The sequence below is a fragment of the Nerophis ophidion genome, linkage group LG08 (assembly GCF_033978795.1).
Source record: "Nerophis ophidion isolate RoL-2023_Sa linkage group LG08, RoL_Noph_v1.0, whole genome shotgun sequence".
Classification (NCBI taxonomy): domain Eukaryota; kingdom Metazoa; phylum Chordata; class Actinopteri; order Syngnathiformes; family Syngnathidae; genus Nerophis; species Nerophis ophidion.
This window is the reverse complement of record NC_084618.1, coordinates 30,788,298-30,813,813: the sequence shown is the minus strand read 5'-3', so window position 1 is coordinate 30,813,813 and position 25,516 is coordinate 30,788,298. Positions and strand designations below refer to the sequence as shown.

The window sequence follows — 25,516 nt, the reverse complement described above, 5'->3', positions numbered from 1 at the left end:
GTGTTTTAATGAAAAATGACATATTTAAGCATCATTGATAGCTACATAATAACTGTGGGGCAATCTCGCAAAGATCTGAAAGTTAGGGACAATTAATTATTTTCATTGTCAAATATGGCCAGAATATAATCAGGAGTAATTTATAAACCATGTAAGTAATAATAAAAAATACATATTTTATTTTAAAAAGGGTCACAATTTATAATTATATAAATACAATTAATTTATAAATAAAATACAATTCAACACTTTATAATTACATACATGAAATACAATATAAAACGTGTGGGGAGGCGCAGCCGACGGGCCGACGGCGGGGCAGGGCACACTGCAGCCCTGCCCAAGATGGCGGCAAGGAGGCGGAGAATGCAGATGAGCGGAGAGGCGGGGTGTGCCGGGAGCGACGCCGCCGCAATCAAATTCAGGTGCGTAGATCGCGCACCGACACACAATTGACATTTCTCCTCTGGCTGTATGAAAGGGGAGAAGGAGGGGGGATCATGGCAAAAGGAGTAGGAGAACCAGCAGCAGAACCTGACGAGCGAAAACGACCGAGAGCGAGCCGAAGACAGCGACGAAGATGCGGCCAACTGAAAGCGAGCATGGAGCGAGCAGGAGAGGAGCAGCTGAAAAGCGATCCGACCAAAAGACAAAGCTTGTGTTATTGAAAACTAAAAAAAATTCAAACCTGCAAAGCAATGTCCTTCCTTGATGGTCCATGGAACCTGCACGACGACAGCAGGAGTCCGTCACAATTGGCGCCTGGCGCGAAACAACCATCGGAGGCGAGGGAGGACGATTTCCTCTGGGCGCTTGTCGGTGCGTTCACCGAGCTGGCGGCAAGCAGCCGTCAAAATTGCCAGCTCATGCAGGCGCTGGCGGACAAGATGGGGGAGGCGCCCCCATCAATCAAAGAGGACGCCAGTGAAATCTTGGCTGAAACGTCACACCTAGAAGGCGAGGCTGGTTAGGCTGCAGTGGCGTCTGCAGACCAGCAGGGCGAGCTGTCGGCTAAAGAGAGGGAAGACGAGCTCGCCTTGGTGAAAGAAAAATAAGTTTATGTTAAAGAATAAGTTTATGTTAAAGAAGAAGAAGAAGAAGAAGAAAAATAAATTTATGTTGAAGAAGTTTATGTTGAAGAAGAAGAAGAAGTGTATGTTGAAAAAGAAGTTTATGTTGAAGAAGAAGAAAAAGTTTATGTTGAAGAAGAAGTTTATGTTGAAGAAGAAGAAGACGGAGAAGAAGTTTATGTTGCAGAAGGAGTTTATGTTGAAGAAGAACTTGAAGAAGATGATGATGATGATGATGGAAAAGACAAAGAAAAGGTTGTGGCAGAAGAGGACCACACAACGCCAGCAGAGGGCGAGGATGCTACTTCACCACCAGAGGACAAAGGCGAAAGGAAGGAAGAAAATGAAGAGAAGACAGATTGCAGTCTTCACTTCCCGCCCCTTCAAAAAAATGGAGGGGGGAGTTTGCTTAGTCGGTTAGATTTCCAGCTAGCATCTGGAGATGGAGGTATGTGGGGAAGTGCAGCCGACGGCAGGGCAGGGCACGCTGCAGCCCTGCCCAAGATGGCGGCAAGGAGGCGGAGAATGCGGATGAGCCGGGAGCGACGTCGCCGCAATCAAGTTCAGGTACGTAGATCGCGCACCGGCACACAATTGACATTTCTCCTCTGGCTGTATAAAAGGGGAGAAGGAGGAGGGATCATGGCAGAAGGAGAAGGAGAACCAGCAGCAGAACCTGACGAGCGAAAACGACCGAGAGCGAGCCGAAGACAGCGATGAAGACGCAGCCGACTGAAAGCGAGCAGGAGAGGAGCAGCTGAAAAGCGATCCAACCAAAAGACAAAGCTTGTGTTATTGAAAAATAAAAGAATCAAACCTGCAAAGCAATGTCCTTCCTTGATGGTCCATGGAACCCGCATGATGACGGCTGGAGTCCGTCACACACATTATACGGGGGGTTGCCCACATATGCAGGTTTCTCATAGTCATCATTGTCGACGTCCCACTGGGGTGAGTTTTTCCTTGCCCTTATGTGGGCCCTACCAAGGATGTCGTTGTGGTTTGTGCAGCCCTTTGAGGCACTTGTGATTATTAAGGGCTATATAAATAAACATGGATTGATTGATTACTTAATTAATTGATTGATTGATTGATTGATTGATTGATTGATTGATTGATTGATAAATACAATACAATATAACACTGTATAATTATATGATTAAAATACAATACAACAATTTATAATTGTATAAATAAAATACAATGTAATATTTTATAATTATACAAATAAAAGACAATACAACACTTTTTAATTATATAAATAAAAGACAATGCAACAATTTAGAATTATATAAATAAAATACAATTAAACACTTTATAATTATATAAATAAAATACCATTCAATAATTGTATTTATATAAATAAAATACAATTTCATACTTTATAATTATATATTTAAAAGACAATATAACACTTTATAATCATATAAATACAATACAATAAAACACTAACTAATTATATAAACAAAATACAATTTAATACGATATAACACATTAAGGGCAGTAACAAGCTACATGGAGCTAAGCTATGTATCTTAACTACATTTTCCAGTAGCTTTGCTACTTGTAGAGCCATGTCGCTAAGTAGCTTACATCAAAGCTACAAAGAGAGATAATGGACTGAGAATCCATCCATCCATCCATCCATTTTCAACCGCTTGTCCCTCTCGGAGTCGCGGGGCCAAATAAAATATGTAGAAAGTGGAATGACCTGGATGAATGAGAACAGCCATACATACAGGGAACATCCATGAAGATTGGGTGGTGTTCCCATGATGAGTCACAATTAGCTAAGGTTAGGACAAAACATCACGGACTGGCCAAGATAAGGCGGGTCATTGAAACCTGCAAGTAAAATCATAACAGACGCACACTCATGTCACATGACGACAAGGGAGTCGGAGACAGAGGGACGCTTCAAGCTGACCACTTAAAAAAAAAGAAACATATTTAAAAATGTCAGAGGAATTCTTTCCTGCAGATTAGATTTTTTCTTTAGTGATGAAGATGATGTGCAGGAAGCCCACAATGTGTGTCCTTGGTCATATTTAGACAAATATATTCCTTTAGAGAAAACAAAAGAATAGTTTTTAGTTGTCTACTCTGTACTTGTATCTTAGCTACATTTAATGGAGAGTAACTTGCAGCTTAGCTACATTTGATGGAGAGCAACTTGTAGCTTAGCTACATTTAATGGAGAGTAACCTGTAGCTTAGTTACATTTAATCAATAGTTACTTGTACCATAGTTACATTTAATGGAGAGTAAATAGAAGCTCATCTACATTTAATGGAGAATAACTTGTAGCAAAGATACATTTAATGGAGAGTCACTTGTAGCTTAGTTACATTTAATGGAAAGTAACTTGTAGCTTCGATCCATCCATTTCCTACCGCTTTGTCCCTTTCGGGGTTGCGGGAGGTGGGTGGGTTGGTGCCTATCTCAGCTGCATTTCGGGTGGAAGGTGGGGTACACCCTAGACCAGTGGTTCTCAACCTTTTTTCAGTGATGTACCCCCTGTGAACATTTTTTTTTTTAATTCAAGTACCCCCTAATCAGAACAAAGCATTTTTGGTTGAGAAAAAGAGATAAAGTAAAATACAGCACTAAGTCATCAGTTTCTGGTTCATTAAATTGTATAACAGTGTAAAATATTGCTCATTTGTAGTGGTCTTTCTTGAACTATTTGGAAAAAATATATAGAAAATAACTAAAAACTTGTTAAAAAATAAACAAGTGATTCAATTATAAAAAAGGATTTTGACACATAGAAGGAATCATCAACTCATAGTGCCCTCTTTGGGGATTGTAATAGAGATCCATCTGGATTCACGAACTTAGTTCTAAACATTTCTTCCCAAAAAAAGAAATCTTTAACATCAATATTTATGGAACATGTCCACAAAAAATCTAGCTGTCAACACTGTATATTGCATTTTTGTATTTCTTTTCACAGTTTATGAACTTACATTCATATTTTGTTGAAGTATTATTCGATAAATATATTTATAAAGGATTTTTGAATTGTTGCTATTTTTAGAATATTTTTGAAAAACCTCACGTACCCCTTGGCATACCTTCAAGTACCCCCAGGGGTACGCGTACCCCCATTTGAGACCCACTGCCCTAGACAAGTCCCCACCTCGTCGCAGGGCCAACACTGATAGACAGACAACATTCACACTCACGTTCACACAGGAGGGCCACTAGGCCACTAACTACTCAGTAGCCTAGTGGTTAGAGTGTCCGCCCTGAGAATGGGAGGTTGTGAGTTCAAACCCAAGCCAAGTCATACCAAAGACAATGAAAAAATGGGACCCATTGCCTCCCTGCTTGGCACTCAGCATCAAGGGTTGGAATTGGGGGTTAAATCACCATAAATGATTCCCAGGCACGGCACCGCTGCTCCCCTCACTTCCCTTCCCAGGAGGTGATCAAGGGGATGGGTCAAATGCAGAGGACAAATTTCACCACACCTAGTGTGTGTGTGACAATCATTGGTTCTTTAACTTTAACTTTACTGTTGCCAATCAACCTATCCCCAGGTGCATGTCTTTGGAGGTGGGGGGAAGCCGGACCCGGAGGGAACCCACGCAGTCACGGGGAGAACATGCAAACTCCACACAGAAAGATCCCGAGCCCGGGATTGAACTCAAGACCTTCGTATTATGAGGCACATGCACTAACTCCTGTGCCACCGTGCTGCCCTAACTTGGAGCTTAATACGGTAATACGATAAATATAGTCCTTGTTGGGGTGTCACCACCTCCAAAGTTGTGATGCTCCCTTTCACCAAAGTAATGTCCAATCATTACCTTATAGAATGTGAAGATCTGACTCATTGTCAACAGACTACTAATAACCACTGCTTAAGCAGCAGCAACATTAACGCTTCCACAACTATGACTCTTGCTGGCCTACTGTCATCGGTAATGGCGGCATTCCCAAATTATGTGGGCTATATTGATAACCTCACTAACTTGAAAAACGACCATATATTTTTTTAACCGATTTCCGAACTCTAAATGGGTGAATTTTGGCGAATTAAACGCCTTTCTGTTTATTGGTCTTGTAGCGATGACGTCAGAACGTGACGTCACTGAGGTAATACACCCGCCATTTTAATTTTCACATTACAAACACCGGGTCTCAGCCCTGTTATTTTACATTTTTGCGACTATTTTTTGGAACCTTAGACACATCATGCCTCGTCGGTGTGTGGTCGGAGGGTGTAACAACACTAACAGGGAGGGATTCAAGTTGCACCACTGGCAAGAAATCTGCCGCCAGACCCCCATTGAATGTGCCGGAGTGTCTGCACATTTTACCGGCGATGCTACGACAGACATGGCACAGAGATGTATGGATAACCTGCAGATGCATTTGCAACGATAAAGTCAACGATATCACAAAGGTGAGTTTTGTTGATGTTGTTGGTCGCAGCATGACTGCCAGCTAATCGATGCTAACATGCTACGCTAATCGATGCTAACATGCTATTTACGCCAGCTATATGTACATTTGAAACTAGATACCCACAATTAATGCGAAACAAACACTTACCAATCGACAGATTTAAGTTGCTCGAGTGTCACAAGATGCGAAAGTCCTGATCGTTTGGTCTGCACATTTTACCGGCGATGCTAATAAGGCAGCCATGCTATGGGCCACTTCATTAGGTACACCCATGCTATGGCCAAATAGCGTCAATAGCTATTCGCTCAATATCTTCAGTTTCTTCTTCAATTTCGTTTTCGCTATCTGCCTCCATACTCCAACTATCTGTTTCAATACATGCGTAATCTGTTGAATCGCTTAAACCGCTGAAATCCGAGTCTGAATCCGAGCTAATGTCGCTATATCTTGCTGTGCTATTCGCCATTGTTTGTTTGTATTGGCAGCACTGTATGACGTCACATGGAAATGGACAGTCGCATTGCAATTAGCGAAAATCAAGCACTTTAAAGTTTTTTTTAGGGATATTCTGGGAGATGTAAAATTTTGAAAAAAACTTCGAAAAATAAAACAAGCCACTGGGAACTGATTTTTATTGTTTTCAACCCTTTTGAAATTGTTATAATGTTCCCCTTTAACGATGCCCTGCGCGACACCATTGATAGTTTAGCACCGCTAAAGCTAAAAAAAAAGGCCCCTAAGTACCCCCTGGTTTACAGAACAAACTAGAGCTTTTACACTATCATGCAGAAAGATGGAATGCAAATGGCATGTGACTATATTTGATGTTTTCAATCAAGCATGGAGTGATAGATTAATAACTAATAAACACATGCTTACCTTAGCTAAAGCTAATTACTACTCCAATCTCATCAACCTCAATAACAACCATCCCAAATATTTGTTCAGTACAGTAGCATCGCTAACCCAACAAGGAACTCCTCCCAGTAGCTCTACCAACTCGGCAGATGACTTTATGAATTTATTTAATAAGAAATTGAGCACATTAGAAAAAAGATTAAAGATAACGAGTCCCAGCTACAACTGGGTTCTAATAACATTGATACAAACGTATGTAGGACGAAAAATGTCCTTCAAAATGTTTTCTCTCTTTTTGATGAAATAACACTTGAGAAACTCGTGCGACGTGTAAATGTGACAAAAAAACCAACATTTTTACTTGACCCACTAACTGGGAAACTTATCAAGGAGCTGTTTGTAATATTAAGACCATCAGTACTAAATATTATGAACTTATCACTTTCCACTGGCACTGTTCCCTTAGCACAGTGGTTCTCAAACTTTTTTCAGTGATAAATTAATTCAAGTACCCCCTAATTAGAGCAAAGCATTTTTGGTTTAAAAAAGAGATAAAGAAGTAAAATACAGCACTATGTCATCAGTTTCTGATTTAATAAATTGTATAACAGTGCAAACTTTTACTCATTTGTAGTGGTCTTTCTTGAACTATTTGGAAAAAAAGATATAAATACAACTAAAAACTTAATGAAAAAAAAACAAGTGATTCAATTATAAATAAAGATTCTACACATAGAAGTAATCATCGAATTAAAGTGCCCTCTTTGGGGATTGTAATAGAGATTTAATTTTAAACATTTCCTCACAAAAAAATAATCTTCAATATTTATGGAACATGTCCACAAAAAAATCTAGCTGTCAACAATGAATATTGCATTGTTGCATTTCTTTTCACAGTTTATGAACTTACGTTCATATTTTGTTGAAGTATTATGGGACGGCGTGGCGCAGTGCACAACCTGAGGGTCCCTGGTTCAATCCCCACCTAGTACCAACCTCGTCACGTCCGTTGTGTCCTGAGCAAGACACTTCACCCTTGCTCCTGATGGGTGCTGGTTAGCGCCTGCATGGCAGCTCCCTCCATCAGTGTGTGAATATGTGTGTGAATGGGTAAATGTGGAAGTAGTGTCAAAGCGCTTTGAGTACCTTGAAGGTAGAAAATCGCTCTACAAGTACAACCCATTTATTTATCATTTATTTTTCAATAAATATATTTATAAAGGATTTTTTAATTGTTGCTATTTTTAGAATATTTTTTTAAAAATCTCACGTACCCCTTGGCATACCTTCAAGTACCCCCAGGGGTACGCGTACACCCATTTGAGAACCATTGCCCTAGCATCAAAAAAAAGATTTTTCATCCTAACCTCAATCCTGATCTCATGGTAAACTACCGACCGGTGTCCCACCTTCCCTTTACCTCGAAAAACTTTTTTAAAAATTGTTGCACAGCAGCAAAATCAAAATTTAAAGGCCTACTGAAACCCACAACTACCCACCACGCAGTCTGATAGTTTATACATCAATGATGAAATATTAACATTGCAACACATGCCAATACGGCCTTTTTAGTTTACTAAATTGCAATTTTAAATTTCCCGGGAGTTTTTTCTTGAAAACGTTGCGTAATGATGACGTGTACGCTTGACGTCACGGGCTGTTAAGGAATATGAGCGCTGCGCACACACACAGCTAAAAGTCATCTGCTTTAACGGCATAATTACACAGTATTTTGGAGATCTGTGTTGCTGAATCCTTTGCAATTTACTCAATTAATATTGGAGAAGTCAATGTAGAAAGATGGAGTTGGGAAGGTTTAGCCTTTAGCCACACAAACACACAGTGATTCCTTGTTTAAAATTCACGGAGGTGAAACTTTACTATGGATCAGAGCGGACATGGATCCCAACCGAATGTCAACCAGCAGGTTTCGGTGAGAAAATTGTGGTAAAAAGTTGCTTCTTACCGGATATCAGCTGAGCTTGCCCCGTCCATAAAGCTGCCGTCGACTTCGCTGAGACACTGCGCGTAAACAAACCCGTGGACCCCCCCGCCCCCAAATATGAGGTACTGTTAAACCCACTAAAACACCAGCAACACAATAGAAAGATAAGGGACTTCCCAGAAGTATTGTCATGGCATGGAGTTGAACCCACATTTTCTCAGCAGCTGGAGCTGCATGCACCTCTGCTGACAGTGCGCCAAGAGACACCTCTGCTGACAACACACGCCGAAACGTCCTCACTTGTGCTGAGTGCAGCACGCCAACGCAGCAACGAGCCCGCAGCCTATCAAAAATCAACACACCTGGATCTGATGAGAGGGAGCTGCATAAAGTCCAGCAGAACCGAGGGACGTTTGCCAGAACGTAGCCAATCTTTCACAGTAAGCATCATGTCCGGCACCTCTCCTTTGGTCCTTGCTCGCCTTCTTTGTGCTCTTCCTGGTTCCTGTGTTTGATGTCCCTTGTGTCTTCCGCAGTGTCTTCCTTATTGCCTGTGATCGTGCCTTGCCTCATGACCTCCACCCGGATCTCTGCTTGCCTCCCTCAACCCTCGACCCCAACTTGGACTCAGACATTGTTGCCTCTCTCCAACCCCCGATTGCTCGCTTCTCTGCTGACTACCTCTTTGCCTTTCCCCTTGGATTTGATGATAGATGCACACAACACGCACCGACAACAACCCCTGGTAAGACTTACATTTTTAATTCTACACATCGTCCGCACTCAGTCACTTGTGGTAGCATACACACCCCACACACTCAAGGTTTTCAATAAACCTGGTAAACCGCAGTTCTGCCTTGGTGTCGCCTCCTTCCCTCTGCCCGGTACACAACAATTATCCTAGTAAATTTCTCTAAAAACATTTGGATCCGTCTCAATGCAATCGCATTTTTATTTTTTTCTAGTCCGTCGCTATCAATATCCTCAAACACGAATCATTCATCCTCGCTCAAATTAATGGGGAAATTGTCATTCTCTCGGTCCGGATAGCTGTTTTTGTTGGAGGCTCCCATTAAATCAATGTAAATATGTGAGGAGCCATCAACATGTGACGTCATCGTCTGCGGCTTCCGGTAGAGGCAGGGCTTTTCTGTTAGCACTGAAAGTTGCGAACTTTATCGTGGATGTTCTCTACTAAATGCTTTCAGCAAAAATATGGCAACATCGCGAAATGATAAAGTATGACACATAGAATGGACCTGATATCCCTGTTTTAAATAAGAAAATCTCATTTCAGTCCGGTTTCAGGACAACTGACTCTACAGAGACAGCCCTCGCTAAAGTGATCTATTGCAAACTATGGATGCTGATGCGTCATTCATGTTGCTGCTATTTGATCTTCGCTCTGCTTTTGATACCATCGATCAAAACATTCTATTAGCACGTATCAAAACATGTATTAGTATGTCAGACTTATCCTTTTCTTGGTTCAATTCCTATCTTACTGACATGATGCTGTGTCTCCCATATCAATGTGACCTCGGAGTATGTTAAGGTAACGTGCAGAATTCCACATGGTTCGGTTTTTGGCCCTGCATTCTTCAAAATGACATCATACGCAAATACAGTGTTAACTTTCACTGGTATGCTGAGGCATAAGGTGAACTGAATGGCGAGATCACAACTCAAAGCCAATAAAGGTCGCAGGAGAAGTCAACAAGTTTTGCCCACTACCTCCATTGATGGCTCAATTTGATAACATAATTTCGTGGTGTTTTTTAGTGCTGAAAAATAAATAAAAGTTTAAATAAAGTGTATACATTACAAAATACATTGTATTTAGTATTTTTGGCACATAAAAAATATGTGAGGCTGTTTCCGCCACAGGAAAAATATCCCCGAGGTATGTTAATCATCAGATTAAAAAAAAGTTGAAATCTTGAGATAAAAATAAATCAATTACTGTTTTCGCCACTAAAAAAAAAATACTGCAACGACAAGTCATAACTATGAGATAGTCAAAATTTAGAGATGAGATTAAAAGTCAGAATTAGGAGAGAAAAAGTCAAAATTATGAGGTAAGTAAATCTAAATGATGTTATAGTCACAATTATGAGTCATGCACCTGAGGATAGGTTGATTGGCAACACTAAAATTGGCCCTAGTGTGTGAATGTGAGTGTGAAAGTTGTCTGTCTATCTGTGTTGGCCCTGCGATGAGGTGGCGACTTGTCCAGGGTGTACCCCGCCTTCCGCCCGATTGTAGCTGAGATAAGCGCCAGCGACCCCGTAAGGGACAAGCGGTAGAAAATGGATGGATATATAGTCTAAATTATAAGATAAATCATCATGGAATGAAGTAAGGGATATTTTAAGATATAAAGTCATAATTATGGGATAAATCAAAATTATGAAATAAGTCATAAATATGAGATAGAGGGTTGAAATTGTAAAAAGAGTCAACATTATGAGATTCTCATAAATACGAGACCATACATCAAAATTATGATACTGAATTTAACTTATTGCGAGAAAAAAAGTTGATAACCAAAAAGGCAAAATTATGAAAAAAAGCCATAACAGATAAAACAATTGATATGAGATTAGAAATCGAAATTATGAGATAAGAAAATCGAAATTATGTGAGTTAATTATGACTCGTAAAATACATCAAAATTATAAGGGACAAACTGTAAAAAAATAGACTGATGGATGTAAAGTCAATAATTAAGACTCATAAAATACATCTAAATTATAAGGGACAAACGCGGTAAAAACGATACAAGGAAGGAAAGTCAAAATTGTAACAGTCGAAATTATGAGATAAGTCATAATAATGACACAGTCGAAATTATCAGATAAAAAGTCGGAATTATTGAGTATAAAGTCATAATTACTAGATAAAATATCCAATTAAAACATGTGAAATTGTGCGATAATCGAAATTATAAAATAAAAAATCCTAATTATGAGATAAAACGTCAATTTTATAATATAAAAGGCAAAGTTATAAGATAAAAAGTAATTATGACAAATCATACTTATGAAATTAGAAATCATAATTATGGAATAAAATGTCAAAACGACAAGATACAAAACATAACCAAGATTATTAAAAGTCGTAATCATGAGATGAAAAGTAGTAATTATGAAAGGGGCTTCCAAAACTGTTCCATAGTGCAGTGGTTCTCAAATGGGGGTACACGCACCCCTGGGGGTACTTGAAGGTATGCCAAGGGGTAGGTGAGATTTTTTTAAAATAGCAACAATTCAAAAATATTTTATAAATATATTTATCGAATAATACTTCAACAAAATATGAATGTAAATTCATACTATGAAAAGAAATGCAATATTCAGTGTTGACAGATTTTTTTTTTTGTGGACATGTTCCATAAATATTGATGTTAAAGATTTCTTTTTTTGTGAAGAAATGTTAAGAATTAAGTTCATGAATCCAGGTGGATCTCTATTGCGATCCCCAAAGACGACATTTTAAAGGCCTACTGAAATGAGATTTTCTTATTTGAACGGGGATAGCAGGTCCATTCTGTGTCATACTTGATTATTTCGCGATATTGCCATATTTTTGCTGAAAGGATTTAGTAAACATCCACGATAAAGTTCGCAACTTTCGGTGCTAAGAGAAATGCCCTGCCTCTACCGGAGGTCGCAGACGATGATGTCACATGTTTGATGGCTCCTCATATAGTCACATTGTTTTTAATGGGAGCCACCACAATTTCCCCATTAATTTGAGCGAGGATGAAAGATTTGTGTTTGAGGATATTGATAGCGACGGACTAGAAAAAAAAAAAAAAACGCGATTGCATTGGGACGGATTCCGATGTTTTTAGACACATTTACTAGGTTAATTCTGGGAAATCCCTTATCTTTCTATTGTGTTGCTAGTGTTTTAGTGAGTTAAATAGTACCTGAGAGTCGGAAGGGTGTCTCCACGGGTGTCTTGACTCGCAGTGTCTCAGGGGAGTCGACGGCAGCTATGGACTGCACAAGCTCAGCTTTTCTCCAGTAAGAACTGACTTTTTAACCACAATTTTCTCACCGAAACCTGCTGGTTGACATGTGGTCGGGATCCATGTTCTCTTGACCGCCTTCTGATCCATAGGAAAGTTTCACCTCCAGGAATTTTAAACAAGGAATCACCGTGTTTGTGTGGCTAAAGGCTAAAGCTTCCCAACTCCACCTTTCTACTGTGACTTCTCCAATATGAATTAAACAAATTGCAAATGATTCATCAACACAGATGTCCAAAAAGCTGTATAATTATGCCGTTAAAGCAAACATTTAGCTGTGTGTGCGCAGCGCTCATACTTCCTAAAAACCTGTGACGCCTTGCGTCACAGGTTTTTAGGAATCATTAAGCATCATTACGCGACGTTTCGAAGACGAAACTCCCGGGAAATTTAAAATTGTAATTTAGTAAACTAAAAAGGCCGTATTGGCATGTGTTGCAATGTTAATATTTCATCATTGATATATAAACTATCAGACTGCGTGGTGGGTAGTAGTGGGTTTCAGTAGGCCTTTAAGTTGATGATTACTTCTATATGTAGAAATCTTTATAATTGAATCACTTGTTTATTTTTCAAAAAGTTTTTAGTCATTCGTATATCTTTTTTTCCAAATAGTTCAAGAAAGACCACTACAAATAAAAATTTTGCATTTTTATACAATTTAATAAAACAGAAACTGATGGCATAGTGCTGTATTTTACTTGATCTCTTTTTTTTTCCAACCAAAAATGCCCTGCTCTGGATAGGAGGTACTAAAAATTAAAAAAATGTTCACAGGGGTACATCACTGAAAAAAGTTTGAGAACCACTACCATAGCGTATATATCTGCAGATTGAGAAAATATGGCTTCCGGACAGCCCTCCCACGATGCATTGCAGTCGCAGTAACCCGGAAAAGAAAGCAGAACTGAGCTCTGCCCAAACAACAAAATCAGTATGTTTTTTATTTTTTATTTTTTTTATTCTTACTCAGTTGTAGGTTAATTTCATTGAATCCAAACACCACGAAACAGCTTTTGAGAAGTTTACAAGTGACGTTAATGCTCTCGGCAGCTTAGGCGGCGCTTGTTAGCATTAGCTAGCGACTGGCTAACTCCAAGGAGCCAAACAACAAACAGGCTTGTCGACTCCGAAGTGCTGCTGGTTTTGTTTCGTTTAAAGCCACCGGACTTTGCGTGAGTTGGCTCCAGTACAGTAGCCAAGAGTGTGTGCTTCCTCCAAGATGAGCTCCGAGGAGACTGCAGCGCCCACAAAAGCCGTCCCGGATGATGACGGCATGACGTGGTGGTACCGATGGCTGTGCAAGATAGCTGGCGTCCTGGGAGGAATATGTAAGTACATGACATGTCACACTTTTTTAATAGCAGATGTGCGTTTGGGTGAATTGGCTCTACTTTGTCTTCAAAATGTGCAGTCTTGGGACTGCTTACTTGAAGAATACGTACTCTTAACACGGTGTCAGGTTGTAATTACACCAGAAAACAAGGCTTGCAGCCGTGCTATGACACACATCAAGTGGTTCTTCCTCTCTAAACAATAAAGGCGCCATTGCTTATTGTCTCCTCCGCAATGACCACAGTACTGCTGCTGTTGCTGGGCCCCGCCTGTGCGGCTGGAGAGGCGGGTGCTCCTCAACCTACGGTCGCTGACAGGGCTAAGCGTCCAAAGGCTTCAAAACATCCACCCATTCATCTATTTTCTACCGCTTGTCCTTAAAGGCCTACTGAAACTCACTACTACCCACCACGTAGTCTGATAGTTTATATATCAATGATGAAATATTAACATTGCAACACATGCCAATAAGGCCTTTTTAGTTTACTAAATTACAATTTTAAATTTCCCGGGAGTTTCGTCTTCAAAACGTCGTGTAATGATGACGTGTACGCAAAACGTCACGGGTTTTTAGGAAGTATGAGCGCTGCGCGCACACACACAGCTAAATGTCGTCTGCTTTAACGGCATAATTATACAGCTTTTTGGACATCTGTGATGCCGAATCATTTGCAATTTGTTCAATAAATAATGGAGAAGTCACAGTAGAAAGATGGAGTTGGGAAGCTTTAGCCTTTAGCCACACAACACACGTTGATTCCTTGTTTAAAATTCCTTAACTATGGATCAGAGCGCGGTCAAGCGAGAATGAATCAAGACTGAATTTCAACCAGCAGGTTTCGGTGAGAAAATTATAGTTAAAAAGTCGCTTCTTACCGGAGAAAAGCTGAGCTTGTGTCGTCCATAGCTGCCGTCGAACTCCCCTGAGACATTGCGCGTCAACACACCAGTGGAGACACCCTTCCGATTATCAGGTACTATTTAACTCACTAAAACACTAGCAACACAATAGAAAGATAAGGGATTTCACAGAATTATCCTATTAAATGTGTCTAAAAACATCGTAATCCGTCCCAATCGCGTTTTTTTTTTTACTTTTTTTTTTCCTAGTCTGTCGCTATCAATATCCTCAAACACAAATCTTTTATCCTCGCTCAAATTAATGGGGGAATTGTCGTTTTCTCGGTGCGAATAGCACTTTTTGTTGGAGGCTCCCATTAAAAACAATGTAAATATGTGAGGAGCCATCAAACGTGTGACGTCTGCGACTTCCGGTAGAGGCAGGGCATTTCTCTTATCACCGAAAGTTGCGAACTTTATCGTGGATGTTCTCTACTAAATCCTTTCAGCAAAAATATGGCAATATCATGAAATTATCAAGTATGACACATAGAATGGACCTGCAATCCCCGTTTAAATAAGAAAATCTTATTTCAGTAGGCCTCTAAACATAAATTAGTTAAAAAAAAAAAACACACATGCAATGGGAGCATGCTGTAGTCATTTTGTTATGAGCACAATACCAATGGCGCGCAATTTGCAAAATGCGCAACCGCATTTTGCAAATTTAATGTCAAAGCAAATCAGATGTTTATTGGATTCATCACTATATAGTGGTTAGAGTGTCCGCCCTGAGAGCCGTAGGTCGTGAGTTCAAATCCCGGCCGAGTCATACCAAAGACTATAAAAATGGGACCCATTTTCTCCCTGCTTGGCACTCAGCATTAAGGGTTGGAATTGGGGGTTAAATCAGCATAAATTATTCCCGGGCGTGGCACCGCTGCTGCCCACTGCTCCCCTCACCTCCCATGGGGTGATCAAGGGTGATGAGTCAAATGCAGGGAATAATTTCGCCACATCTAGTATGTGTGTACAATCATTGGTACTTTAACTTTAACTTTACATCCACGACTAAACTACTGACTAAACTGCTACCAATTGTGGATTCAGGCCGGGTGGCCTATTTCAAGTTCTAGGTAACCTTACATTATTATATTTTATAAATAGTAAACCAAGTTGTGGTAGTAGTTTAGGCAGTAGTTCTGTCGTGGATGTACACTGTATAGTGATGAATCCAAAAAACATTTGATTTGATTTGACATTATAATTTGCAAAATGCGGTTGCACATTTTGCAAATTGCGCGCCATTGATAATGTGCTTACATCGTCAAAAAAAAAATCCAAAAGAAAACTGCTGCAAAAACACAGAAATCCCCCCCAAAACTACACAAGATAATGAAACATTTGGCTTCATCTATCTGAGTTTGATTGTTTAACCCCTGATGACAAGTGCCTTAAAAGGGTTTTACAAACAAAAACTGCATCCCATGATCTAAACCCACATCCAGACAAAGTAAAAGTCTGAAACAGGAAGAAGAAGAAACCTTGGGAAGGCTCCGCAGATCTGAGAACCCCCCCTCCTGGGTGACCGGCTGCCATAAGAGCTGAGTGGGTACAAATATCGATTTGTTACATAGCAAATAATACATAATGTGAGTGCCTAGTCCGTCGATAAGACAGCGAGGTGTTGTAGGGGGATCTTCTTGCATGTGGACGGGTCGAAATGTCACCAACTGATGCACTGAAGAGACAGCGAGCGCCTCTTCCAGACTGGTACAGCTACAGAAATGATTTGTGACCACCTGGTACTCTATCCATACAGGACAGGGGAGACCGAGCATAAAAGAAAAGCGGCATATCAACTGGTCTAAACAGAGGTCTACTTAAAAAAAGCTAAAGTATAGACATGAATTTTATGGTGGAACTTAAATGCTTCTACTAGGGTAGCATTTCTAACTCTGGGAATCACTAATAAGCTGGCGTTCTTGGAATTTTGGGATGGGACATTTGGCACAATACAATCAGCCAAAAATAGTGATAAACCCCAAAGAGGTTTATTAGGTCTTGAAAAATGTATACAATTTGTTATTTTTATGTGTTTACTTGACATCATTGACAACCGCTGAGAATGGCAACAGCTGTAGCCAAACCCGTCAGGTACAGATGTAAACACACAGGTCTGGCTGTATGAATAACAAATTGCATGGTGCTAGACCATTGAGTATTTTGTAACTAAGTAACAAAACCTTAAGACAGCATCTTAAAGGCCTACTGAAACCCACTACTACCGACCACGCAGTCTGATAGTTTATATATCAATAATGAAATCTTAACATTGCAACACATGCCAATACGGCCAGTTTAGTTTACTAAATTGCAATTTTAAATTTCCCGTGAGGTATCCTGTTGAAAACGTCGCGGAATGATGACGCATATGATGATGCGTGCGTTTGACGTCTCGGGTTGTAGTGGACATTTTTTTCCAGCCCGATCCAAGCTATAAGTAGTCTGCTTTAATCGCATCATTACACAGTATTCTGGACATCTGTGTTGCTGAATCTTTTGCAATTTGTTCAATTAATAATGGAGAACTCAAAGTAGAAAGATGGAGTTGGGAAGCGGTGCACTGAAGCGGTGCACTGCAGCTGCCTTTAGCATCACAAACACAGCCGTTGTTTCCTTGTTTAAAATTCCCGAAGGTGAAGCTTTACTATGGAACAGAGCGGTCAAGTGAACATGGATCCTGACCACTGGTCAACAAGCAGGTTTTGGTAAGAAAATTGTGGTAATAAGTCGGCTCTTACCGTAGGCATCAGCGGAGCTTGCGTCCTGCTGCAGCTGCGTGGCTGCCTTTCCTCAGAGACACTCGCGGTCACTACACCCGTGGCCACACCCCTCCGACTTTCAGGTACTATATAATCTCACTAAAACACTAGTAACACAATAGGCAGATAAGGGATTTTCCAGAATTATCCTAGTAAATGTGTCTTAACATCTGAATCACTCTGACTGCCCTCGCCATTTTTTTTTTCGAGTCCTTCTCTCTCATTATCCTCATCCTCAAATCTTTCATCCTCGCTCAAATTAATGGGGAAATTGTCGCTTTCTTGGTCCGAATCGCTCTAGCAGCTGGTGGCTATGATTGTAAACAATTTGAGGATGTGAAGAGCCCTACAACCCATGACGTCACGTGCACATTGCTACGTCCGATACAGGCCAGGCTTTTTTATTAGCGACCAAAAGTTGCAAACTTTATCGTCGATGTTCTCTACTAAATCCTTTCAGCAAAAATATGGCAATATCGCGAAATGATCAAGTATGACACATAGAATGGACCTGCTATCCCCGTTTAAATAATCTAATTTCAGTAGGCCTTTAAGTGTACCAGAAACTAGTGCTGATGGGCTAGTATAGGCGTAATATGATCAAACTTTCTTGTCCTAGTCAAAAGTCTAGCAGCCGCATTTTGTACCAATTCTAATCTCTTAATGCTGGACATGGGAAGACCCGAAAATAATACGTTGCAGTTAATAAGTCACTGGTGGACAAAATTAGACAGATTTTAGCGATATTACGGACATAAATGTAGTTAGTTTTAGTAAGACTCCAAAAGTAGAGCTTAAACGAGAGAGTTCGGTCGAAAATATTGCTCAGATGTTTTTTTCTTTGTCAAAGACTTAACCCTAATATTGACAAAGTTTGTTGTGTTTGACATAGTTACTAAGATACTTGTACATCCTGTTAGCCTGGCTAACTTCTGTTTTGTTCCGTGAACTTCTGTGAAATTTCTCTAATGCATTGGTTTCAAGGTTTATTCTTGTTTTAGCATTTATGTAATTGCAGCAATTTACCATTACATTTGTTTTTAGGCGATACTGTGTACTCTGCCCTTGCCAAACACCATATCTCCCAAGCGACCTAATAACATGGTCAGTTTGTTTCTGTATTCGCATTGACACCGGACTCAAGTGCTTGTGTCACAGACACCACTGCTGCATATTCAATGAGCTTTGTATTTTTCAGCAGGATGGAAACATGTGCATCAAATGTCAATAGACACAACCAAATGTTTATTATTCATCAGAAAAAGCTGTTTAAAAGTGAAAATGTTCTCTTTTGCTTCTTTTTCCTCTGCTGAGATCTTCAGTTTGAGTACAATCCTAACCGTTGTTTTCTGCTGTGTCCTAAATATTGCAGCTTGTGCCATCGCAGGGGTGTGGAACTGCGTCACCGTGAATCCTTTAAACATTGCCGCAGGAGTGTGGATGGTGTAAGTCAGGATCTAGAACAGGGTCTCGAAGTTGGGACCTGCGGGTCCATATTTTGTGACCTATGAAGGTGGTCTGGAATTCACTTTACACACGTAAAAAAAGTTGAACATTTTCCTGTGACACTTTGACCACCTGTTTTTTCATTTGGAATGTTTAAAGTGTTCAATATTTCAACCGTCTTCACTTATTATAAACTGTTTTTGTCAAGGTTGAACGCATTTGTGCTGTTCCTGTGCGAGGTGCCCTTCTGCTGTCAGTTCATAGAGTTCGCCAACGCTATCGCTGCCCGTGCGGACCGCTTCCGACCCTGGCAGAAGGCCTTCTTTTACTGCGGGTGAGAAAACAGGGATATTGCTGAATGAAAGAATGAAATCCAGTGGAACCTCGATTTACAAACTTAATTCCCAACGGGTTCGAAAATCAAAACGTTTGTATAGTGAAGCAAATGTCTCCATAAGAAACAATGTAAATATGAATAATGGGTTCCAGCCTCGACAGAAGTACTTATTTTAGTGAAGGATTTTTACACTTTGAACACAAAATAAAGTGCTGTGCACTACAGTATATCAAACAAACATAACAAGGGAGTGATGAATCAACTGTCTTTTTATTAAATACCCAAAACAACAGGTTACTGCTGTCCTCTGAATGTCAACACACACAGACACAGAGCCCATTTGTTGCCCGCACAAAGGATAACAAATCACTGACTATTACAACCATATTGCTACAATATTTAACTTTGAAAAAAGTAAAATCCACTTAGTGTCGAATTTGATGGAGGAATATAGAGAGCTAAAGGAGGGTCAAGTACTTGAAAAAAAAACTTTCAAACCGAAAGTTAAAGTTTTGATGTTGAATTTTGAAAGATACATCAGTGTATTCCAAATAAGAAGTGAACATAATGTTATTTTTAGTTTGGATATAATTTTGTTTCACACTTAAAAATATTTTAAATGAATTTGTTTTAATTTTTCACTTTCATGTATTTTGACGTTTAAGCTTGTTTTTTTGTTTTTTAATTACATTTTTTTCCCCAGGTTCAAATACTTTTTCCCCAGATTCATTAGTTGTTTTTTCAGATTCAGACTTTTAACCCTTTTTGTACATGGAGCGCATGCGAGGGGCATTGCCTCCTGACAGACCAATCAGCAAAAGGATAAGGGGTGTCCTGTATCAAGTTGCCTTCAGGGAACTTTGGAACTAATTTAGCTCAATCCAATACTTTTTTTATTGTATACACCATGTGATTGTAAGTGAAAGACGTAGTGACAGTGAAACATAGCTGTGTTACACAGCCCTTAGGGCAAATGGAAGAATTGCAAAAACTAATTATGCCAGATTATTTCAAAATTCAGGTGTGTGCCTTGAAAAATTATTCTCCTCTGCTGTAAAATAAGTCAACTATAGCATCATTTTCCAGAAATGTCCTGTCTCATCACAATTAAAACTTGATAGCCTGCTTTGTCAATTCTTCCATACTTGCAAGCCCCATCAGTGCACATTACTCGCAAATATTTTTTTTACTGCCACAGTGATTTTATTCTTTCCACACTGGTGTGTTATCTTTTTAGGACGCATATTGAGATAGCAAAATGAACAAAACTTGTCAAAAGGGGAACAAATGCACACACTCTAAAGCGCTGAGAAGTGAATGTGTACTGTGAAGCAAGTGCTACAAAAATGTTACGTCCTGTTTTTTGCCTGCAGGGGTAAAACAAGATAAATGACTGAATAAAGCATTCATTGATAGGACATGTTTCGCACAAGGTGGCATATTTGACTAAATGGAGAAGTTTGCAAATATAGGGGTTGGTAAATCAAGATTCCACTTTATAGGAGAAATACTATTCTGATTTGTATGTTTGTTTTTTATGTCCATGGCTTGTCCGGGGCTCAGGATGGCGCTGTTTCCCGTATTCCTGAGTTTCTCCTTTACCACCTTGTTCGGAAACAGCATCGCCTTTGCCACAGGAGTCCTGTACGGTTTGGCGTCTTTAGGCAAAAAGTAAGACACACCTAATTGAAAAAGCAGCCATTTTGAACTCTAGAATGTGGTTGACTGTCTTCTCCTTGTCATGCATTAACAGATGCCCTTTTAAATCCATCCATCCATTTTCTAACGCTTAAATTCACCTCATAATTTACCTCTAATTCCCTTTTATGATTTATTTTTTAAATAATGTAAAGCCTTTCAGCGTTTGATTATAATTAAATTTAAACTTCATTGCTAATTCAAAACTAATTTCCACCACACTCCACTTATAGCCTTAACATTAGATACACCTGCTTTTAAAAAGCCAGTACTGCCCAGTTTTGACTAATTTTCTTGAACAATGTTTTTTTCGCTTAATATTTTATTTTACAATAATGTAAGATACATGATGTAGTACAGTCAGACGCACAATACCACAATGACTTGTTTTCCCTAAATACCATTCTGTACAACAAAATGTTCAATATAACAGATTGTAAAATATAATTCCAGAATTAAGTAGCATTATTTTTCAGGCGTTATATAGTATATTATTCAATATGCTAAAGTTTATTTATGGGTTTGTGCCGATGATCGACCAGTCTTGGCTGATTTTCGTGAAAAAGTAGGTGATAGCCACTGCCAATTAATGCCTTTTAATGCCAATCCCTTACTTCTGACACTGTAATAATAATTAATTCCCCCTGCTAACAAGTGACTAGCAGCTAATTATGCATCTCTATAAAGAGTGTGGAATTGCTCCCTTAACTTAAAAATAATAATTTCTATTACAACTACTACTCTGCATTTCTTAGTATCTTATGTCTCCATTATCACTGGAGGACGAGGCTACACATGTTACACACCAAGAGCAAGCCAGGGGCTCGCATGCTAATGGCTAAGCGAACCACTAACCAGCTTTAAGCACCAAGAAATAGTGGCTGGTGAATGTTCATGGAGTGTACATGGATTTGTGTAACAGCAGAAAGTAAGCAGCTATTAACATGAAATGAACAGTTTGTGTGCCAGCATTGTCATAGTCAGTACATAACTTAAGGGGAGGGTGAATTGATCATCCATAAATTAGTGGAGTCGATACCTAGGTTACTATTGGTGTATGATGGATACTAGAATGATAAGGGGTATATTTGTATTTTTTCAGGATTTTTTGTTGACGTTTACTACAAACTGGGAAAGTATTTCCTTGTACACAGGATGACTTGCTGGGCAAAAAGCAAAGTATTTAAATAGTAGTTTGTACTTCTGTTTTGTTCATGTGTACTATTGACTTTGTTTAGCATTTTTTTTAAATGGTAAAGAATATTACACGGGTTTAAATATTGTGTTGATATTATTAAGCTGTCAATAGTAATAATTGCTAAATTTACAGTTAATACATGTGATCAGTACAGGCCGATCTCACTTAATGGATGGTCGTTCTCGAATCTCCGGCATAAAAACATCCTTGGTTTTAAAAAATAAAAGCATTTTTGTATTGCTGCACCTAATGTTATGTTTTATTAGTAAGTCTTAACCTTCCTATTAATCCCCTACCATATTTGTGCAAATTGACGACTAATGACCATCCTCACAGGGGCGACGCGGTGACGTACGCCAGGCTGCAGCACAACAAGCAGGGCGACGAGGAGAGGATGACCGGCACGACAGAGTGAGCCCTCCTGTCGCGCTTCTTAATCTTCTTCCTCCCCCAATCTTTGTTGGAGCGCACTCCTTACAGGGGAATGTTCATCCCGCTCCTGCACCCACCTACCTCCTCCTCGTCCTCCTCCTGTCCTTGCTGTCATCAAATTGTATTTATTATTACCACTTTATTGGACTTGCAGCATAAACCAGGAAAAGGTCCGGTTTTGTGGGCTCGCTTTTTCTAAATTATTTCAGTGACCCTTTTTTTGGTTCTTTGTGTTGTTTTGCTGCTATTTTTTTCCACCACACACCCTTCTTCAGGACCTGAACACTTTGCTGATTGTACGACGTGCTTATACAACGTAAGATTTCCTTTTTTTATTATTAAGCAGCTTAAAACTTGAGTGATGTAGCCTTTCCTGACTTTGCAGCCTGAATGTATTTCATGTTTATTTTTCATAGCTGTGATCATGAAGTCTTAGCAGTTTGCCTGAACCTTTTCTCACTTGCAGTTTTAGTAGAATGAGCCAGAATGATCACTATTGAGTAAAAACAAAAATTGCGGTGTTTTTGTTTACAAGATTTTCTCATAGAGCGCCACTTTCTCTTTAAACGTCAGCTTTATGTCTGCTCAATTGATGGTCGGTCAGGGTTAAGGATGGGCATAATTCATAGATTTATTTTAGTGCTGTCTATTCAAATCCTCTCTATTGCAGGGAAGAGTGCTCCCTGGTCGTTTAGTTCTAAAGCTGCCTAAAATGTAAAGAGGTGACTAGAACTGACGTTGAACAATTTGTTCTACTAAGCAGGAGTTAGTACAAACAGTAGAAATACAAGCGCTGTGATAGAATGATCCAAGCAATCTCTAAGATTGTCGCCCGTCTGTCAGGCTTTTGTCCTCCTTGACAGGAATCGAAACTGAAACTTAACTTGATGTGCAGGCCGAGCACACATTCATTCTGTTTATCTTCTTTGAGCAGAACCAAGGCCAAAGCTAGTCATTTCTCAGGTGTTTGATGTTACCCATATAAGGTCAAATATTCCCTTAACATGTAAACTCATTACTTTTTTTAATCTGATTAATCACACTTTTAAATTTTGGATTAATTGAAGTAAATCAGACTAAATTACTTCCTGGCCAAAGCTAGTCATTTCTCAGGCGTTTGATGTTACCCATATAAGGTCAAATATTCCCTTAACATGTCAACTCAATACTCTTTTGAATCTGATTAATCACACTTTTGAATTTTGGATTAATCAAAATTAATCAGACTAAATTACTTCCTGATATAATTTAAATCAACCAAAGAAAGGACTCTGTTTTGATACAAATGCAATTTTATTGTCAGAATGTCAGACAAGCATTTTTAAAAAAGTTTTATTTGAATGCGATAAAAGTATTTTCTATAGTTCTGTCAGAGTTTATGTTGAAGCGCACAACCCATGCCGCCCATTCACAGTTAAGGTAAAGAAGCTCTAAATAAATCAATGTGAATAATTATTTTTTAAAAACACAAATAAAATGCCTGATTAATGTGCAAATATTCATGATTAATTCAATATTTTTTTTGTATTAATGACATGAGTTAACTGGTTGTTTCTGAAGGCCGAAGTGAATAAAAAAATAGAGTACAGTACTTACTGCAACCAATAGAGGCGGTGTTGGTTCATTCTCAAGGTTCAAGTTTATTTGTCACATGCAGACTACACCACAGTAAAATGCTTTTTTTCCATGCTCTTCAGGTATTGCGTACAGTGGGATCCAACATTAGTTGCAGAATCTAATACACTAAATACAAAAAATTGAATAGCTGGGATGTACATTAATTACAAGAGAATTAAGTTGCACAATAAGTCACAGAAGTTATGGTAGAAGTATCAGTACAAGTTATGTTAGCCCTTCACTATTCTTCAGATGTTTTAATATTTATGAATGATTGGAAAATTGAAAGTGATGTATCTAATAAATAATCATGAAAATTGCCCATCCATAGTTGTGGTAATGATCAAATGAATTGGGAGGCCACTATTTGTGGAAATACGGTATTTAACAACCTGTTTCTGTTTCTTGTTGGTTTCCTTACCAAAACCCGTCTTAAAAGGGGACACAAAATGATGAGGTAATCCTCATTAGATTTATAGTTTGCCTTTGTTTTGCGTTTTGCGATTTGTGCGGATGTTTTTGTCTCCTTTATCGTCCCTATAAAGGAAATTTTGAAAGCCGTCTTACAGCAGCTTTACTAGGCTGTCACCTCCTGCTCTCAGGTACAAAAGCACCGGTGGAAATGGATAGAATAATGAAACAAAACCAGCTATGTAATGACACTATGGGTGTACTTTTAATGCTATTGTTCTGCTTCCCCGTACGGGACATGTGGACATTGTGTGTTGTGACATGAACCCTCCAATTAAACTAACCTGCTACTTGCTCTCTTCTGGATCTTTATTCACTAATAGTCCACTTTTTTTTGGCACGCAACACATTGTAAAGTCAAATTGAAAACATCCTAGATTAGAAAACACCAAAAAATCAAATATGAAATTGTGTGCGATTTGTGCAAGCTGCTGAAATGAGCAACCCAAATTTAATTGGTTGTTAGCCTGCTAACAGTTAAAACTCATGTGACTGAAGCGTACACATTTGAAATTAGTTTTAGAAAAATATCATGCTATGAATTACCATGTATCAAGTACCAAGTTATATGACTGAAGTGTTCTTTCAAATTGGCAAAAAAAAGTTTGCATGTTAATGTTGGCATGCTCACAGTTATTGAAGTAGTTTTAGCATGTTAACCGTTACAATGCGTCAAGTACCAAGTTATGTGATTATGAAGCGTATGCATGTAAAATTAGCTAAATGTTAGCATGCTAGAATGCTATCAGTTACCATGTATCAAGTACCAAGTTATATGACTGAGGTGCTCTGCTTTCAAATTGGCTAAAAAAAGTTTGCATGTTCATGTCGGCATGCAACAATGTTAATGTTAGCATTCTAAGAGCATGTATCGAGTACCAAGTTATATTAGACTGGCCATGCACCCTCTTTTCCCCGGTCAAGTCCTCTTTTGCGGGGTTTCTGAAATGCCTGGCATTTTAAGTCAGGGTTGCATGTATTTTCAATGTACA

At 39.2% G+C, this 25,516-nt stretch overlaps 1 protein-coding gene and 1 long non-coding RNA gene across 2 annotated transcripts; one reads left to right on the top strand and one right to left on the bottom strand.

The window, feature by feature from the left end:
• The first annotated feature begins 13,178 nt into the window (after positions 1-13,178).
• Positions 13,179-24,819, top strand: cacfd1 (calcium channel flower domain containing 1). The gene is made up of 5 exons (XM_061908279.1): positions 13,179-13,656; positions 18,698-18,770; positions 18,980-19,105; positions 20,672-20,779; positions 22,341-24,819. The coding sequence occupies exons 1-5, from the start codon at positions 13,548-13,550 to the stop codon at positions 22,417-22,419; spliced, it is 495 nt and encodes a 164-aa protein (XP_061764263.1). The 5' UTR covers positions 13,179-13,547; the 3' UTR covers positions 22,420-24,819.
• Positions 13,247-14,159, bottom strand: LOC133557638 (uncharacterized). Its single transcript, XR_009807805.1, has 2 exons — positions 13,771-14,159; positions 13,247-13,643 (listed from the first exon to the last, which is right to left on the bottom strand). It is a non-coding gene; the product is annotated as an uncharacterized LOC133557638 (long non-coding RNA).
• Positions 24,820-25,516: the final 697 nt, after the last annotated feature.

Coding starts and splice junctions, on each gene's coding strand:
- cacfd1 (XM_061908279.1), top strand. CDS start 13,548: ATGAGCTCCGAGGAGACTGCAGCGCCCACAAAAGCCGTCCCGGATGAT. Junction 13,657..18,697: donor TGGCGTCCTGGGAGGAATAT/GTAAGTACATGA, acceptor TAAATATTGCAG/CTTGTGCCATCGCAGGGGTG. Junction 20,780..22,340: donor TTGGCGTCTTTAGGCAAAAA/GTAAGACACACC, acceptor CCATCCTCACAG/GGGCGACGCGGTGACGTACG.